Genomic DNA, 18,216 nt, shown 5'->3' on the forward strand with positions numbered 1-18,216 from the left:
GGTCCCGGAGTCATGGGGGGCTACAGCGGGTGTGTTGTACTTTGTAGAAAGATCACCAAAGATTATCGCACATCCTGTGGCTTGCACACACACACACACAGATTGTAGACGCTTGTATCTTTTTGTCAGTTGCAGAGGAAGTTGCAATGCCCACACAACAATCCCAGCAAAACGAGCAAGATAAATTAAAAAAAAAAACAAAACACCATGGAATTGCTTCATCAGTTATAAGCCACATGATTCAAGCCATCCTTTTGAAATATTTTGAGAGATTATTTCCTCAATTTAACTGCACATGCAATCACATGGTGTGAAAGTGTGAAAACAGTAACAACCACCACCTTCATATAAACAATACTACTGGTTCCTGCTGCATGCCTGTATATATGATTTTAGCAAGAGCTTGTCCACACCCTTGAAATGAGGGAAACCACCTTGACTGAGAGCCTGTTAATCCATTAATGTCTTTGCTACTGAGAGACTCTGCTGACAAGACAAAATAATGCACAGCTTGACAACAGATGGCCATGCAGAAGATCGCAATGCAGGGAAGCCTTGGATTAATGTGACGTAACTGAACTAAAGAGCTGCAGATTTAGGAGCAAGTTGCTGGTTAAACTGCCTACAAAACCATTGAACATTGTGTATGGAGTTGTTGATATGCATTTGGATGTATCTGCAGAATGTCGTACAAAAAGATGGTTGCCGCTTTTTAACATAATGAGACTCTCGTACGTGTTGTCGTGCACATCCTGTTAAAGGTGTGTATGTTGTCCAGACAACTAATGAAAACAGTTTTTTTTGTAATGCCATGTTTCCGAGTATCACCATTGACTTTTGAACATTCCACCTTCATTCACTTAGGATATGGGCCAGAGGTCATCATGGCTAATTTAGTCATTATGACTATGATTTAGCCATAACTACTCTGTGGAAAATAAGCAATTATTCGCTGATTTCAAAGTAAAAGTGCAATGTTTTGGTAGTTTTGTGAGCTTTGTGGGAACACACTACTTGTAATTACAGTACATGAACAGTTCAGAGCTACTTCGTCATACTAAGTTAGCCATTGTAACATTTACACGTACAGTGGTGATAGTAGGTATTCCAACATTAACGCACCAATAGTCGTCTCAACTTTCTCACCAAGCTGATGGTTTTTGAGTCCATTCAAGTCCGGTCCAGGTCAATAATCTTGTTCCTGAGGTCCTTTGACAGCTCTTTGGTCTTGTGTCAGCCACCACCATGGTGACACAGTACTTTTCTAAAGGGACATGACTTTTTGGGTGCTTCAAAACCAATTTGTGGAGGTCAGAATGCTTACTGGTTGGTAGGGGATTAAGTGCGTATTTCCCTCAAGCAAATGCAAATTCATTGATAACCTTTCTTTCATTTTGCTCCGGAATATTATACATTCTCTATCTGTCAGTTACCTACTATAAAAATTGTAGACTGTACACATCTCATAATAATGAAAATAGATGTATTAATACCCAGAAAAGATTTTGATGACAAAATAACTATATTTATATTCACATATTTCTTCGCATCCAAGATTTTGCTGCAGATTAGAGGAAAATAGAACTGTTGCTCCCGACTGGGATAAACATTGCCTACAAGTCTGAAATTCACACACAAGATTCATGAGATGTTGGTTTTATTTTTTATTTTGATCCCACAAAAAAAGACATCGATAGACGTATTTGGCAGTCGACGTTACTTTTTGAAAAGACGTCTATTGACTTAAGTGCTCAATCAAAGCACTCAGTGCATTCCTTACTTGTGCATTTGAAAAAAAACATGACTGCTAAATAACCCGCCATGGGGACAAAGCAATTAGCTTAATTCTGCAGTTTGCCGAATATTTGTGGAGGGTTACATTTTTAGTAAGCTAAGGTCTAAACAAAATGTCCTACGCTGAAATAACTAAAATCTAAGCAAGATTAAACATCTGAAATCAAGGTTGCAAAAAATCAGTTTTGACTAACAAAATAGTTTCAGGCAACTTTAGCTCCTATTTTAAAATTGTACTATTCAGGTAAATAGCATTCCAGTTAATAGATTATTTTGGTTATTTTATGAAGCATAGTTATGATTTTAGTAATCACTCCTTACAATAAGAGAACTGGCTTGGTAAAAAAAAAACAATAACTTGTTGTCCAGTGGTTTTCAAACTGGGGGAGTGGGGCTACCATGAGCATGTTTCATTATTAACCCTTTAGGAGTTTTTTTCCAGAAAATATATAGTTTTTAAGGAAAAAAACCAAAGAAACAACCAAATATTACTGAGTCAAGTATACTAAGTATATTACACAATACCTCTTCAGGGTGCCAGTCAATTTGCAGGGACAGCCGTCGTCCTCACTGTGACCCAACTGCAGTCACAAACAAGACTCACATGACTGCAAGTGTGATTTTCTGGCTAACTCATCTTCCCTGAATGAGATCATTCAGAGTGGACAATTCTTCCACTCATATGATAAAATATATGATGATCATCCACGCCATCGCTGCTTAAAGCCCCATGTGATCACAGGGTGGAATCGTAATCATGTGCTACAGTCACAAGATGGTTTGTTTTCATGTACAATATATAGTTTTTAGGAATTCCCATGTAATAGCATAATTAAATGATTTGGTAACTTTTTAGCAGGAATTCTATGTTATGCATGACGGACATAATTAACACTTTGGTGCAACTGCTTACTGATCACAAAGTCACAATTTGGTCTTCCAGGATCGGGAAAATGGTCACACTAAATGTAAGTTTAAAGTGTTTGGGTCATAATGAGAGCTTGTTGTGGGGCAAGACACCCTTCCCCCTTTCACATATCAATGAAAACTGTTGTGTCTACTTGAATGTGCACAATAAGGCTTCTTTACTATTACCTCTGAAATGAAACCGTAAAATATCTGCAGAAGAACATTATGTTTGGTTGACATTTATGATTACAGTAAATAAAAAAAAAATTAAGTACCCAAAAAAGCCTGCTTGTACTCTGGAAGAGGGGAATTCCTAGAGTAGGGATCTTTTGCACACACACACACACACACACACACGTGCAGCCAAAAACCTGTGCAGATGGAGTATATAAACTATGGTATACTTATCACTCAAATTGTCTTCCTGCAATTTCTCTACAGTTTATTTACCTTCACCGATTCGCACATGCATGCACGGATGAGTATAACAGACATTACTCCAATGCAAAATACTTTACCACTGTACCGCAGTACTGTGGTGTCACTTGCGGAGTTCCACAAGGATCAATGCTCGGCCTTCTTCTGTTAAATATTTACAGGCTGCCACTCTGCGACATAATTCGCAAATATGAGATTAGCTCTCACTGTTACGCCAACGACATGTTACGCCCATTAAAGCTAACTGACCCATGTTGTGAGTTTTTCCTTGCCCAGATGGGGGTTCCGATCAGGGAATGTTATTGATTGTTGCCAGTCTGTAAAGCCCTTTGAGACTCTTTAGTGATTAAGGACTATATAAATAAACTTGACATGACTTGAAAATAACCACCAAGACTTATTTTCCTGGTGAAAGTTAAAATATGGGAAACTATTAAAACGGAAGTTTCCCTGGAAAAACTGGAAGGTTGACAGGTGCGTTTAGGATCCTCAGTAATATGGAAGAACCATGCACAGCCACAACATGCCTGATAAACACTGCTGTGGGACAACATTCCACTTCTCAGCCAGGAGCTTGCAAGTCAATCAACAAGAACCCCTTTTCACTGGAGCAACACTTATCATTTTATGTGGGATTTTGAAAAATCCATAGCTCATGTATTCCCGTGTACTCACATTAGCCAATAGTGGTGGATTTTAGGTGTGAAGTGGGTTGAATTTCTATAGTACTGTGTCTTCAGAAGAACGGTAGCAGAAATTTGAGGGGGGTATACTTTTGTAAAAAAAACATGGCCTATTACACCATAATCATGTCAAGGCTCAACAATGATGGCGTGCATCTGTGGAAAGCACCTTCAAATTACGATTCTAATCTAATCAAGAATGGCCGTTGGGGAAAACCACAACCAGCATTCTGTTTTTCCAGTAAGAGTCTTTGTTGGCTTCTCAGACCATGTGATCTGTCACTCTCCCCACAATCTCGTCGTTTAGATTTGATGTCGTATTTCAGGGTGTGTTCAACCATAATGAAAGGATGTGCCCTGTGAGATTTAAGTCAAAAGATGGGTGGAGTAGACCCATCCCAGAAGAGCATATCAAACAAACTGCTAAGTAAAGGAGGAAGAAGCGGGACGCATCTATTTATAGAACTATTTTATAAAGCATTTCTCTGGAATGTCTCACTGAGAGAGGGGAATTCTGTTTTTAATTTAATGGGCGGCAGGTGTCACACAACTTGAGGAAAGAGGCACCGTGTACTTTCCTCTGATTTTTATATCATCTTTTTATTTGTCTCAATAAAGTGCACACAGATGGCGCTTTTTTTTTTTTTGTCCCGTCCAGCCATTGGGGCAGATAGTATTGTTGATCTAAATGCCCTTACATGCTAAACAGATTTGCTCTGTGTCAGGAAAGGTGTTGGCTACAACTTCCCTGTACCATGAAATTTTATTTGCGCTTTTATCGCAACAACAAACCGTGTACATTGATAGTCTGCTTTCGAAAGGCAGAGTCATTCAAATGTAAGGTGTGTTTGTTTACGCGTGAGGGAAACTTCTCACGTGATATATATATATATATATCTTAGTGATATTATGCACTAAGATAAGTCGGGTATTTATTATTATGACGGCTGTTGATAATGTGTGGCTTGTCTCATTTTATTGCTCTGTTTTCATTCCGTCTCTTTCAATATCAACAAGCATTACTTACTTAATTTGTTTTGACTGCTAGAGGAAAAAAAAGATTCTGAACAGGTTTTAATGCTACAACTTCTGCTACCGTATGATATGGGACCTTGTTTATATTAGTAAAATGGAAACACAAAGTGGACCTTTTGTTATTGTATTGAACCGTTTTCAAATTAAAAAACAAATACAATCATGACTCACTAAACTAGATAAATTCTGTATTCTTTTGACTCACTTGTGACTCACTTTTGACTAGCTTGTACCTAGCATGTAGCTATAGTGAATATGTTTAGTCTCTTATATTAAGACAACACAACACTTTTGGTTATTATGTGAGTATTAAGTGGCTAGCAAGCCTGGCTAGCATGTTGGTAAATATCTGACTAATATGTGGCTAACATTAGGGTGTCATGTACTAAGTAACATGTTGCTGGTAAATGACTAGTGTACATCAAACATTCAACGGATATATGGTTAGCATGTAGCAAAGATAGCGTGAATAGCATGCTTAATCTAATATTTGACTAGCATGTGACTAGTAAGAAGCAGTTGTAAGGTACATAAAAGGTATATAAGGTAACATGGTTTTAAAAAAAACTGTTTAAAATACATAAATATGGTTAGAGCATTTAAGAGTAGTAATTGTTCATGTCATACATATAAAATTCTGTTGTAAAAGAAAAAAGACACCCTACTATTTTTTTATATGTTTGTTTCTAAAATAACCAAATCTCCATTGTTGGCGTTTGGGTGTAATACCGTAAAGTACACTAGGGGGTGCTAGCAGCGATGGTGGTATAGAGTAGGTGACAAAACGACAGAGGAAGAATAAATCCTGAGGGTGAATATACGTCAAGTCATCGTGGATTGTCTTCCTTATTCTGTACCACAGGTTAGTACAAAGTAGAGATAATTTATATTTTAACGGCTGTAAAGAGTTTAGAAAGTTTCTAGAGTAAACAGCCGACTGCCAAATGTTTGTTACAAAATGTGTTGTAGAGCATTTGAACATAAACGAAATGGCTAATGCTAGCCAGCTTTAATGTACAGTTAATAGCATGAAGCAGGCTAAGTGAAAAATGTGAAATGTGTCTGGAAGCAAATTGGTAATTGTTGATGTAATCATCTTATGATATCTGAAGTGTTGTTATTTTGAGAGGAAGAATAAATCCTGAGGGTGAATATACGTCAAGTCATCGTGGATTGTCTTCCTTATTCTGTACCACAGGATTTTCAAGGCATACAACCCCTCCAAGGTGGTGGAGGGGCAACACAGTCACAGAACTAACTTTTGGCTTGAAGGTGGCTAATAAGTACTGACCGTATGGCAAACATGCAGCGAAGATTTGGTGAGCATGGAGCAAACATGTGACATTTGGCTAGCTAGCAAGTACCACCTTAAGAGGTGTACTGGACAATGAGTGCGTTCAGAATGCACTGGAAATGCTAAGTGTAAGTACGGGAAGTGTGCAAATTGAGTCTCAGTAATCATGTAGTTAGCATGTTGCTTATAACAGCAAGCATTTGGTGACCATGCAACTAACCAGAATGTGGCTAGCATATGTGAAATCTCTGCAGATGCTAAAAACCCTAAAAAAAACGTGTAAATTATGAATTATTTACAAGCACGTGCAGTTGAATAACTGACTAATCCATCACAGCTGTGCAAATGTATTTTTCAGTCAGTCAATGCTTGTTGCTGAGGTTTTCATGGAACCGGACAAGAGTCTTGCACAAACAATAGATTACATAACACAGCTACTGAGGGACCTCTGTGAGCGCCATGGTTACCACTTTGATGAAGTGAAAAGTGGAGAAGTACATGGCTGTTGTTTTTCCACAGCCTTCGTCGTAACAACCACGGCGATAGGGATTTCTGTAAAAGAGTTGCAGAATAACCTTGAGTTGAGATAAAGGGAGTTATTGGTATCAGTCTGTGCTGAGCACTGAAAAATGTCAACACTCCCAACACTTTTTTCAGAGTCTCATGGTTATACTAGTGAGATGTGTGGTGTCAGCTACTTCCTCAAAGAACTGTTGTTAATGATAACTGTAGTTTATGACCCCAAATAATGCCGCCCACTCATTGTGTGTGTAACGATTCATAGAAGCCGAAACAGCTGTGATGTGTGCACCACCGTGATCACACGTGCTGACTGTATAAATGTTTTATACCTGCAGGCGTAAGGTATGCTTGCTGACAGGATCACTCTAGCTGAGAAGCATGATAAGGAGCATCAACGCGTCCATGTGACTGTACTTGCTCACTGGAAGGTGAGTAATATACCTGAGGAGGTAAACATGAGAGAATCATTGGAAATCTTATCTTTTTTCCAATTTCAACCCTCATAATTTCAATGGAAATACAAAGCCTGGCTCCTTAGAAACATTGGATAATGGAGAGGTTAGGCCATCATAGTGTTGATTGTGTTGAACTGTTGATTAATCCTATTTAGAGATGCCGATAGTGACTTACGGTATCCCATATTTGATTTTGCACTTCATTGCCCATACGATATAGACTGCATCTCTTTCCTCAAATAAAGTCAGGTCACATGTTCTGTAATGAATGAACACATTGGGTTCTAATTTCGAGGCACAGGGTGTACCCCACGCAGTGGTCATTTGGTCCAGCGCACCATTGTGCGCAGCCAATTTGGTAATTTGGTAGACTGAGCTGGGCCGAGATCGCCATGGCGGTGCATCAGTGGAGATGTCCACATTTTCAGCTTGGCGCAGTGCAAATTTTGCAACAAAACGTGTCCTGAAAGATGGCCAGCTCTGACGTGGTCTATTCTTGCTACAAGCGAAGCGCACTAAATTGACTGTCGGGGCACAGTGCACACACTTCACCAAAACTTCACAGGCAGGTTTAGGATACTAGTACTACTGTCAACAAGTAAGACAGGTCAGTCTTACTAAAACTTGGTGAGACAGAGCCTTCTCCATCGCTGCCCCCCACCCTCTGGAACTCTTTGCACCATTCACTCCGTGCTTGGCTTTGACCTTCCCAGTTTCAAAAAACAACTAAAAACCCACCTCTTTAAATCTGTTTTTAATGTCTAACTTTTTATACCTGACTGCTGTGCCCCGCCCTGCTTTTACTCTTGTTTTAACTGTGTATTAACCAATGAATGTTGTATTTCAACATATCTTTTACTCTGTTTTCTTGTTTTAATTCAACTCCATTTAGTGTCTGAGTATTTTGAAAAGCGCTATACAAATAAAATTTATTTATATTATTATTATTATTATTATTATTATTATTAATAATAATGATAATAATAAATAATAATATATTATTATTATTATTAATAATAATATTATTATTATTAGTAGTAGTAGTAGTAGTAGTATTAATAATAATAATAATAATAATAATAATAATAATAATAATAATAATAATAATAATAATAATAATAATAATAATAATAATAATAATAATAATAATAAATTCCCAAATAAGAATTCAATTCAATTCTGTTGTGGTATGTGGCGGAAACATTCACATATGAACAAAAAAGTGTAATGTATGGAACTCCAGACTAATTAAATCAGTGAAATTATAAACTGAGCTCATTCAGCACGTTATGTATAAATGCAGCATAAAGGAAATGAGATTAGACGTACTTAAGGAAGATGCCTTAGTCTCCCCTCACATAACCAGTGCTTTCATTGCAAATTGCATGTTAACAATCCAAAGGCTAAACTATTAGACCACAGACCTCCGGACCACAGACATACTGAGCAAGCTTGCTGCTGTGTGGCGCACATTATCACTCACGTGCCGATATCATTATACTGATATGAACTCATACTCATTTTTATACTATACGTTTGATCCTTTTGTTTTTCTTGAGCAAATAGGCTAAATATGATGATGATTGATATGATGGCTGTTGAAATGATATTGTAATATTAGCACATAGCACATCCTCCTCTGCCCCTTAATGTTATGTTGTTGTAGCTGATACATGGTTTCTATTGTACTGTGCGTCTCTGTGTCACAGTTGCATCTGTCCAGGTCAGTGGTGTGTGTAAGTGACAGAAAGAAAAGCTCTGACTGACCTGAATATAAGACGAACTATCTTGTTCAGACTGTTTTCATACATAAAACATAAAAAAAACATACAGTCTTACATTCGGGTTAACACATGACACGCATAATTTGTACCCTTGCTGCTAGTATGTTCTTTCACCCCCTCTTCTGCTGTCCTAACATGTAATTATTTTTTTGTTTCCATTGCCACTTTTGCTTCACTATCACCTTCCACCCACTAACACATAAACACATACACACAGAGATGTGAGCCATTAGCACATGACAGGATATGTTAGGATATGTTGCCATGGTAATGCTTCAACTCCCTAATCACACACTGCACTTTTTGTTCATCTTCCTCCTTCACTTAGCTCATTTTGAATAAACAATATAAATCTGATTGCAATATATGTGGCCCATTTAGTTCTATTGTTAAGTACTCCTAATGCTTTCTCGGCTTCTCTCTTCACTCTTCTCCCCCAATTTGATGTGTTTTCCAGAAACTAGGGCATCTACACTGTGCCGGATTAGTAAATAGTTGCTTCCAGACGGGAACGGATCATTGGGTGAAAACGATGTAATACACAAGGCATACACGCACACGCAGACAGAACTATGTGACACACCAAAATATAGAAAAACAAAGTACAAACAAAGTACAACAAAGTTGTATAAATTCATTGTGAAAGTCCGCTTTCCAAGGCTCGTTTAGACTTATGACAAAGTGGAATTACTTCTGCGAGTCATGTTAAGTTCTATATTAAGTTCTATGTGAAGTATTTCTATAATGCCTCATATTAACTCACTAGCAAGACCTCAGTGTATAGACTGGTCATATATTTCCTCTCGTTTCATATTAGCTGCATACTGTAAAACGGTTGATTTTGTTAATATTTGGGTTCTTTATATTGTTTATTTTTCTATATTGTGTATTTTGTACTGCATAACTGATTCTGTACGCTTGCTGCTGTGCAATGCAAATTTCCCCACTGAGGGACGAATAAAGGCATATCTTATCTTATCTTATGTTTGAGTATATATAGACATACAGGCATATGAAATGTTTTTTTTGGACCCTGTAGACAAGATTGCTGCTGCATTGGACCCCATACTGTTTTATTACCACAACAGAAGGTGTGTGTTTTTACTGTGTTTTGTATGTGATGTGTTTGTATTGACACCTCTCTGGCCTCACGCAGGGCTAACGATGTATTTATACATAGGCCGGTGTGAACTCCCCACTCTACCACAAGCAAACGTGTGATGCTGGCTGGAGGTTTTGAAGTGGAAATGTTGTGAGTGTGTGAGTGATTCTCAACTAGTGGGTTTTCAGCCACTGCGTTAGGGAAGCAGCCTGTCTTTTATCTGGCTCAGCTCCACGCACACATAAGAGGAGTGATATCCTGAGCGGGGTATGAGAACGGAAAGTGGATATCCAGCTGCGACAGCTGCTGCGATTGTTGTGTCAATGAAAGATGGTAGAAAATGATACAGATCCCGTTTTCTATTTTCTGTTTCTGTGCATGCTTTGCGTAAGAAACAAAAATGAACGTCTGTGTTAGCCCAGTGTTAGCAGTGCTTATAGTACTCTACTATAGACACTATTGTCAGCGCTAACTAAATTGATGAAATTACATCACTGCCGTGACATGGCACAGCAACACCTTATATCTATTGAGGATGTCAGCCCATCCCACCATGCATCACTCCACATCTGAATGTGATATGTTTATAATCTGCAATCCTTCTTGTTTGCAGAATTCATCATCATTTTCCTCTTGTCCAAAATCTTTATTAAATGCACATCAAATCAGCCAAACAGCCTGCTTGGATCGATGGTCTATTTGGATTAGCAGACATGTAATCAATATATGCTCAAGAAGAAGAACGTCATGTACCCAGTAGTCACAGAAGATCAATGCGGGATGAAATTAGAATGAATGAATCATGAATGTCAATACATTTATTCTTTCCCAACCTGGGTGCCCTTCACTCAGAAATGATGGTGTAAGCCAGCGGTCTCAAACACGCGGCCCGTGGGCCAAATGTGGCCCGCAGGACACTAGTTTGAGGCCTTTTGCCTTGATATGAAAGTTTAATGTTAGTGCGGCCCGCGCAAGTTTGATATGGATGCTGTATGGTATCATGTACCCAGAAAAAATTATTACGTTTGATTAATGTTCATGTTAAAGGTTGAATAACTGTTAATAGTTATCCTCCCTATCCGTGTGGAAGTGGTACGTTTTTGACTATTTAAGTTTAAAGGAAATAACTTGAAGGCTACCGTTTAGGTCGCTAGCTCTCTAGTTTGCGAGTTAGCATGTGTCTCAAGACCCTGCAGTTGCGCAATATGTTGTAAACAAAAAGAGTATAAATGTGACTATAGTTGTGTTTTGTCATGTCTACAGGGCTCTAATAATGCTTTGTTAATTTTAATCTGAAAAAAATAATTTGTCTACCCACCAACTATATGTGGTTTCTTAAGTTTTTATTATTTGCCCTTTTATTATTATTATTATATTTATTTATTTATTACTGATTGATTGATTTTCTTTATTCCTGATTTGTTTATTTATTTTTCATCTTATTTTGTGTAGAAAAATAAAAAGTAAGATATCAGAGCTTTTCTTGTAGAAAATTGGAACCAAAGCAAAGATTTAAAAAAAAAATGTGTTTTTAATAAATGCATTTTTTTTTGGTTTTTTTTGGAAAAACTGATGCGGCCCAGTCTCACCCAGACCTGAGCTCCAGTGGCCCCCAAGTAAATTGAGTTTGAGACCCCTGGTGTAAACAATGTTGGACAGAGGAATTCAAATTCTAATACATTGTGTATTATTTCAAATTATTTATTTTGCTTATTATTACTGAATTGTAATGTTCACCTAAACCACCAAATCAGTAGTGGACATGCTTGTAATTTGTATTATTTCTTTTGTAGCAGCAAAAATGTTATTAGCAATGCCCTATATTACGGCACTTCTTGTAAATACACTGCTTGTCTGTCTGCAGTAGAGAGAGCACTGATTTCAGGCCTTGCATACTTACATTAATTTACTGCCTTGGAGTTGCATCAGAGGAACATGCCATCGCTTCACAGAGGTTGATGAAATCTCATTTAAAATGAAAGTTTTTTTTCCCGGTGAGCCTGCTGCCTGTTTGCACGCTTGTCAAGAAGCAGAGAGTGCAGTGAGGACTGCATGAATGATGGAGGAGGAGAGTATGATAGTAAGGCAAAGAAGAAGCTCATCTGGGAATACGAGTGGGAAGAAGACGGAGGCAGATTGGGAAAAATATCAAATCTAATCACTCATCCAAGCAGGTAGCTCCCAGAGGTCCATTTTTAGTATTTTTCTGCCTTGCTTGTTATTTTACCTGCATTCTTTTCTCCCTACTTCACTCTGCCTTGCTACTAAATCTGACTCAAAATGGGAAGAGAGCCTTCGAGTACAGAATACCAAGCAGAAGGTGAGACGTGGAGACAAGACACAAAGGAGAGGGCTTGCAGTGACGTCACAGCACAGAACAGACCCGCCGGCGCAACAAGGTTATGCCACACATCTGTGCTCTGTCATCTTGTCCGTTCTAGTATCAAGTCATTCAAACATGCGTCGTCCTTTCAGAAACAAGGGAAATAGCTTGCATATATTAATATAATAGAATTCCCAAGACAAGGTCAAACATTCCGAATTCGGATGAGCAACAAATTCATAGGTTCCCAGCTGTGTGTGCCAGACTTTTGTCACTAAGATTTATGAATTGTTCATTGAAATGGATTAGTGTTGCTGTGCCTTTGCCTCTGGATACTGCGGTACTATACTCCGCAGTCTCTATTTTGCTGCAGCGGCCCGTTTCCTTGCTTCTTCAATCTCCTGTTAAATGAAGTGCGGCATTAGTGTGAAGCGCTCATTACAAGTTAGCTGCTGAATGAAGACAACACCAATATTCAAGAATTTGTCTTTGATTATTATGAATATATTTTTTAATTTGTATTTTCACTCCGATTTTCTTCCCACAGGCTAATTAGTGACTCCAAATTGTCCATAGGTATGAATGTGAGTGTGAATGGTTGTTTGTCTATATGTGCCCTGTGATTGGCTGGCGACCAGTCCAGGGTGTACCCCGCCTTACGCCCGAAGACAGCTGGGATAGGCTCCAGCACACCCCGCAGCGGTAGAAAATGAATGAATGAAAACTTGTTTACCTATTTTTTTTATATTACTAGAGCCCCTCAGACATGAAATAGCACCCCCATATTGTCACTTTTACACTTGTATTACCCAGTATAGTAATAAAATAAGACAAATGACTTGTTTGAAGTTAGAGTTTTAGCTTAGTGTGGGTTAATACCCTTGGTAGGTATTATTGTGTAGGTTTCCTCCCACATTCCAAAAACATGCTAGGCTAATTAGCGACTCCAAATTGTCCATAGGTATGAATGTGAGTGTGAATGGTTGTTTGTCTATATGTGCCCTGTGATTGGTTGGCGACCAGTCCAGGGTGTACCCCGCCTTACGCCCGAAGACAGCTGGGATAGGCTCCAGCACCCCCGCGACCCTCGTGAGGAAAAGCGGTAGAAAATGAATGAATGAATGAATGAATTAGTATTTTCATAGTTATTTTTTTATGCATACTTTATTATTGCTGCTATTGGCACTATTGTCCTGTGTACTGCTTACATTCTTGCTGCTATTGGAAGCTTAATTTCCCTGAAGGCATACCCAAGGGTTCAATGAAGTTCTATCTAATCTAATCTCTAATCTAATCTAGCACTAAAACATAATGGGTTCTTTCACAGATCATGTTACTGTTTCTAAAAATAAATTGGTATCACTTTCTCTCGTGATGGGAAACTCGATTCCTTTGAGTGACTGGAGTTCTTATAGGCGTCACACACTGAAGTGAATGGATTCATTCTAGTCACTCACCAAAAACAGGCACCTGTGAGTCAATAAAACTTGAGTCTTGGTGAGAAGGGGAAAAGTCAGTTGGTTTGAGGCAAGGACGATACAGTTAGATCCATAAATATTTGGACGGACACAAAGTTTTTCTAATTTTGGTACTGTACACTACCACAATGTATTTGAAATGACACAGTTCAGATGTAGTTCAAGTGCAGACTTTCAGCTTTAATTCAGCGGGTCGAAGAAAAAGATTGCATAAAAATGCCAGGAATTAAAGCAGCTTTTTCCCTTAATTTCAGGGGCTCAAAAGTAATTGGACAAATTAAATAACTGAAAACTAAAGGTTCATTTCTGATACTTGGTTGAAACCCCTTTGCTGGGGTTTCCTCCATTTGAATGCTCTGCCAGGCCCTTACTGCAGCAGCTTTCATTTGTGGGCCTTTCTGTCCCAAGTTCAGTCTTTAACAAATGAAATGTATGCTCCATTGGGTTGAGATCAGGTGACTGACTTGACCATTCAAGAATATTCCACTTCTTTGCTTAAATAAACTCCTGGGTTGCTTTTGTTGTATGTTTTGGGTCATTGTCCATTTGTATTATGAACCCCACCTAATCAATTTGACTGGATTTGAGCAGATAGAATATCTCTGAACACCACAGAATTAATCCGGCTTTATCTGTCCTGTGTCACATTATCAATAAACACCAGTGACCCAATGCCACTGGCATCCATGCAGGCCCAAGCCATCACACTGCCTCCCCTGTGTTTTACCAAGGATGTATTGTGCTTTGGATCATGAACTGTTCCAAGCTTTCGCCATACTTCTTTCTTGCATCATTCTGGTAGAGATTGATCTTGGTTTCATCTGTCTAAGGAATGTTCTTCCAGAAACATTCTGGCTTTTTTAGATCTTTCTCAGCAATGTCCAATCTACCCTTTCTATTCTTCAGACTTATGAGTTGCAGTGAACTTTCTGTATTTACTTTACTTTATGGTAGACTTGGGTATTGATATTCCTACCTCCTGGAGAGTGGTGTTCACGTCACTGGCTGTTGTGAAGGGTTTTCTCTTCACCATGGAAATGATTCTGCCGTCATCTACCACAATTGTCTTCCGTGGACGTCCATGTCTTTTGAGTTGACCAGCGCCTGCTTTCTTTCTCAGTATGTACCAAACTGTAGATTTTTTGTGGGTGGGTTTTTTCTGTTCTCACAACCTAAGGATGGCTTGCTTCACCTGCATTGAGAGCTCCTTTGCCCGCATGTTGTCTTCTGAATGCAAACACCACACCTCAGATCAATTCCAGGCCTTATATCTGCTTAATTTATATTGATATAATGAATGATTTTCCCAAACCTGCCTATGAAATAGCCTTTTGTCGAATTGCCCAATTACGTTTGGTCCCTTTTAAAAAGAGGGTGGCTGATGTTAAAGAGCTGAAACTCCTAAACCAGGGGTCTCAAACACACGGCCACTAGTTTGAGGCCCCCGCCTTGATATGAAAGTTTAATGTTAGTGCGGCCCGCGCAAGTTTGATATGGATGCTGTATGGTATCATGTACCCAGAAAAAATTATTACGTTTGATTCATGTTCATGTTAAAGGTTAAATAACTGTTAATAGTTATCCTCCCTATCTGTGTGGAAGTGGTAAGTTTTTGGCTATTTAAGTTTAAAGGAAATAACTTGAAGGCTACCGTTTAGGTCGCTAGCTCTCTAGTTTGCGAGTTAGCATGTGTCTCAAGACCCTGCAGTTGCGCAATATGTTGTAAATAAAAAGAGTATAAATGTGACTATAGTCGTCTTTTAGTTAGTGGTACCTGTTAGCCTCCATTCAGTGAATTATTATTTGGCAACTGGTGAGCTTTCATCACTCAAGTTTTATTAAAATATCTGTGTTAGGCCATGCTGTTTAGAATAAAGATCATGATCTAAAATGACAACGTGGTGTAACACAAAAGGAAGATGAATTTCTCTTTTCTTCTTTGCCTTAATGGCCTTCACTCTACTCTGACAGTATGCAAGAAAAGCTCACAAATTTGCAATATTCAATATTTGGCGCTTGGCTCTTGTGCATATCCCTAATTTATTATTTGTTTAATGAAATTGTGTTATTTTATATGACCACAACTATGCAGTGCATCAGGGAATTGGTTTTATTGTCCAGACCATACAATCATAAACAGTTTCAGTGGTTTGTTTCACAGTAACCTATTGTATTATAGGTATTATGTAATGATGTAGCTGTTTCTGCTAATTTAACCTTTTGAAAAAACTTTTCTTGTAACATTTAAATATGAACATGTTTCTAGCATTATGCTTAACATCAACAGCCCAACTGAGTGTTTACTATTTAAATGAGGCTATAAAAACTTTGGATGTGATGCCTAATGTTTGCATTGGGGGTTGTGCTGCAGCAACAGCAGCCGTCGCACGAGCCATGCATTGATATTCTTATGACCCCCAACAGTCAGTGTTTGGAAATCCGTTTAGAGGCCTGTTTATAATAGAATAAAGGATCAGCTTTGGCCCAGTGTGGAAACCTCAGCAGGTGGCGTCAACCCCCTCTCTGATACAGACACACTTTTATGTAGTTGCATAGTAAGTGTGAAAATATCAAAATAAATAAAAAGAATGACTAAAAGGCAAGTAAATGTCAATGCAATGCAGCAGGAACTGACTCCACACTTGATCTTAAGCATCAACGATTTCAGCCTAACCGCTGATTTCATTAAGAATCAGGCTTTGGTGATTACACCACCACACAATACCCCTTAACTCCACCTCCTCTGCTCAGCTAAGTGATTCAGGGCCCCTCGACTCGGCACAAAGACACGGCTGCTCATCTGTCAACCGGAGGCGCAACTTAGAAAGGGGCCCCTATTCTGGTTCCTATTCAGCTCCACAGAATAAATTGAAATCCCAGTCCCGGCTGTTCGAGTGGGGAGGCAGTAGACCCACACCTGTCCTAATAGCATGCCTGTCCCAGAGAGGAAGACAAGATCGGAAGGGGGAGGGGGGCACAGGAATGTGTTGATGTGCAACCAAACCAGCTGTTACTGCAGAGATTGGGTGCCTTTGTACAAAGTTCATAGTTTAGTTCATAGGACTAAACACAATATAATTAAGAATGAAGACAAAGCAACTAAAAAGATTGATTAATTTGATGGCTCACTAATGACACAAAAGAAAGTGATGGTTTTTGGATGTGTGTTTGTGTGCAGGACCACACAAGAAGAATGCATGGCATTATGTAGACAAGGACAAACCACTGACATTTTGATGACATGCACATTAGAGACTGTTTTAGTCAGCTCAGCAAATATCCACCTGTTGCTCGGTCATCTTGTGCTAATTGGTCCAATAAAAGTGTGCATGCAATGAATGTGACTCTCTGCACAGACACTGACCCCAATTGTCCACACAAAAAGATGAAGAGCTGTGTTTGTATATACAGTATATATGGTGATGCTGCCAATGGGTGAACATACTACAATAGTGTGAAAAAGTGTTTTCCCCTTTCTTGGTTTCTTATGTTTTTGCATACTTGTCACACTTTAATGTTTCAGATCATCAAACTAATGTAAATATTACTCAATGACAACACAACTGAACACAAAGAGCGTTTTTTAAGTGAAACGTTAAATACAAACCTTTACCAAAAGTGATTGTGCACCTGTTAAAACATTCATTCATTCATTCATTTTCTACTGCTTTTCCTCACGAGGGTCTCAGTGACGGTCTTCGGGCGAGAGGCGGGGTACACCCTAGACTGGTCGCCAGCCAATCACAGGGCACATATAGACAAACAACCATTCACACTCACATTCAATTTGGAGTCGCCAATTAACCTAGCATGTTTTTGGAATGTGGGAGGAAGTACCCAGAGAATGATGGAGGAGGAGGAGAGTATGATAGAGTACCCAGAGAACATGCAAACTCCACACAGAGATGACAGAGGGTGGAATTGAACCCTGGTCTCCTAGCTGTGAGATCTACGCGCTAACCACTCGAACGCCGTGCCACCCTCTGTTAAAACATCACTGAGATTAATTGAGCGCTGTCATTCTGGAAGAGGTTATAAACGCGGGAGTGGCTGGTCAACCAAAATTACCCCAAGAGTGCAGGGGTGACTCATCCAAGGGGTCACAAAATCATCCAAAGAACTGCCAAAGGCGTCACTTGCCAGTTAAAGGGGAGCTGCACTTTTTTTGGAATTTTCCCCATCTTCCACAATCCTTATGTGAAACATGAACACACTTTTATTTCCATTTCCAACAAGAAAAAACGACTTACTATGAGCTAGCTAACAATGCACATCATTGTTACAAAGCCATCTTAAAAACAACAGTTTATCATTTCATATACATGCCGTGATCATGCATTAACAAGTACACTGATTATAACGTAATCCTTACAGTACCTTGACGTATTTTAGAGAAACC

At 38.9% G+C, this 18,216-nt stretch overlaps 1 protein-coding gene across 1 annotated transcript in view; it reads left to right on the top strand.

Moving 5' to 3' along the window:
• The first annotated feature begins 6,021 nt into the window (after positions 1-6,021).
• eif2b3 (eukaryotic translation initiation factor 2B, subunit 3 gamma) overlaps positions 6,022-18,216 on the top strand; it is a 66,014-nt gene continuing 53,819 nt past the window's right edge. The window contains exons 1-2 of the mRNA XM_058066437.1: positions 6,022-6,178; positions 7,011-7,103. Of these exons, the coding sequence (XP_057922420.1) occupies positions 7,020-7,103 (84 nt within the window). The 5' untranslated portion in view covers positions 6,022-6,178; positions 7,011-7,019. The remainder of the gene's footprint in view (positions 6,179-7,010; positions 7,104-18,216) is intronic.

This window comes from Doryrhamphus excisus, chromosome 3 (assembly GCF_030265055.1).
Source record: "Doryrhamphus excisus isolate RoL2022-K1 chromosome 3, RoL_Dexc_1.0, whole genome shotgun sequence".
In the NCBI taxonomy this organism is placed as follows: Eukaryota; Metazoa; Chordata; class Actinopteri; order Syngnathiformes; family Syngnathidae; genus Doryrhamphus; species Doryrhamphus excisus.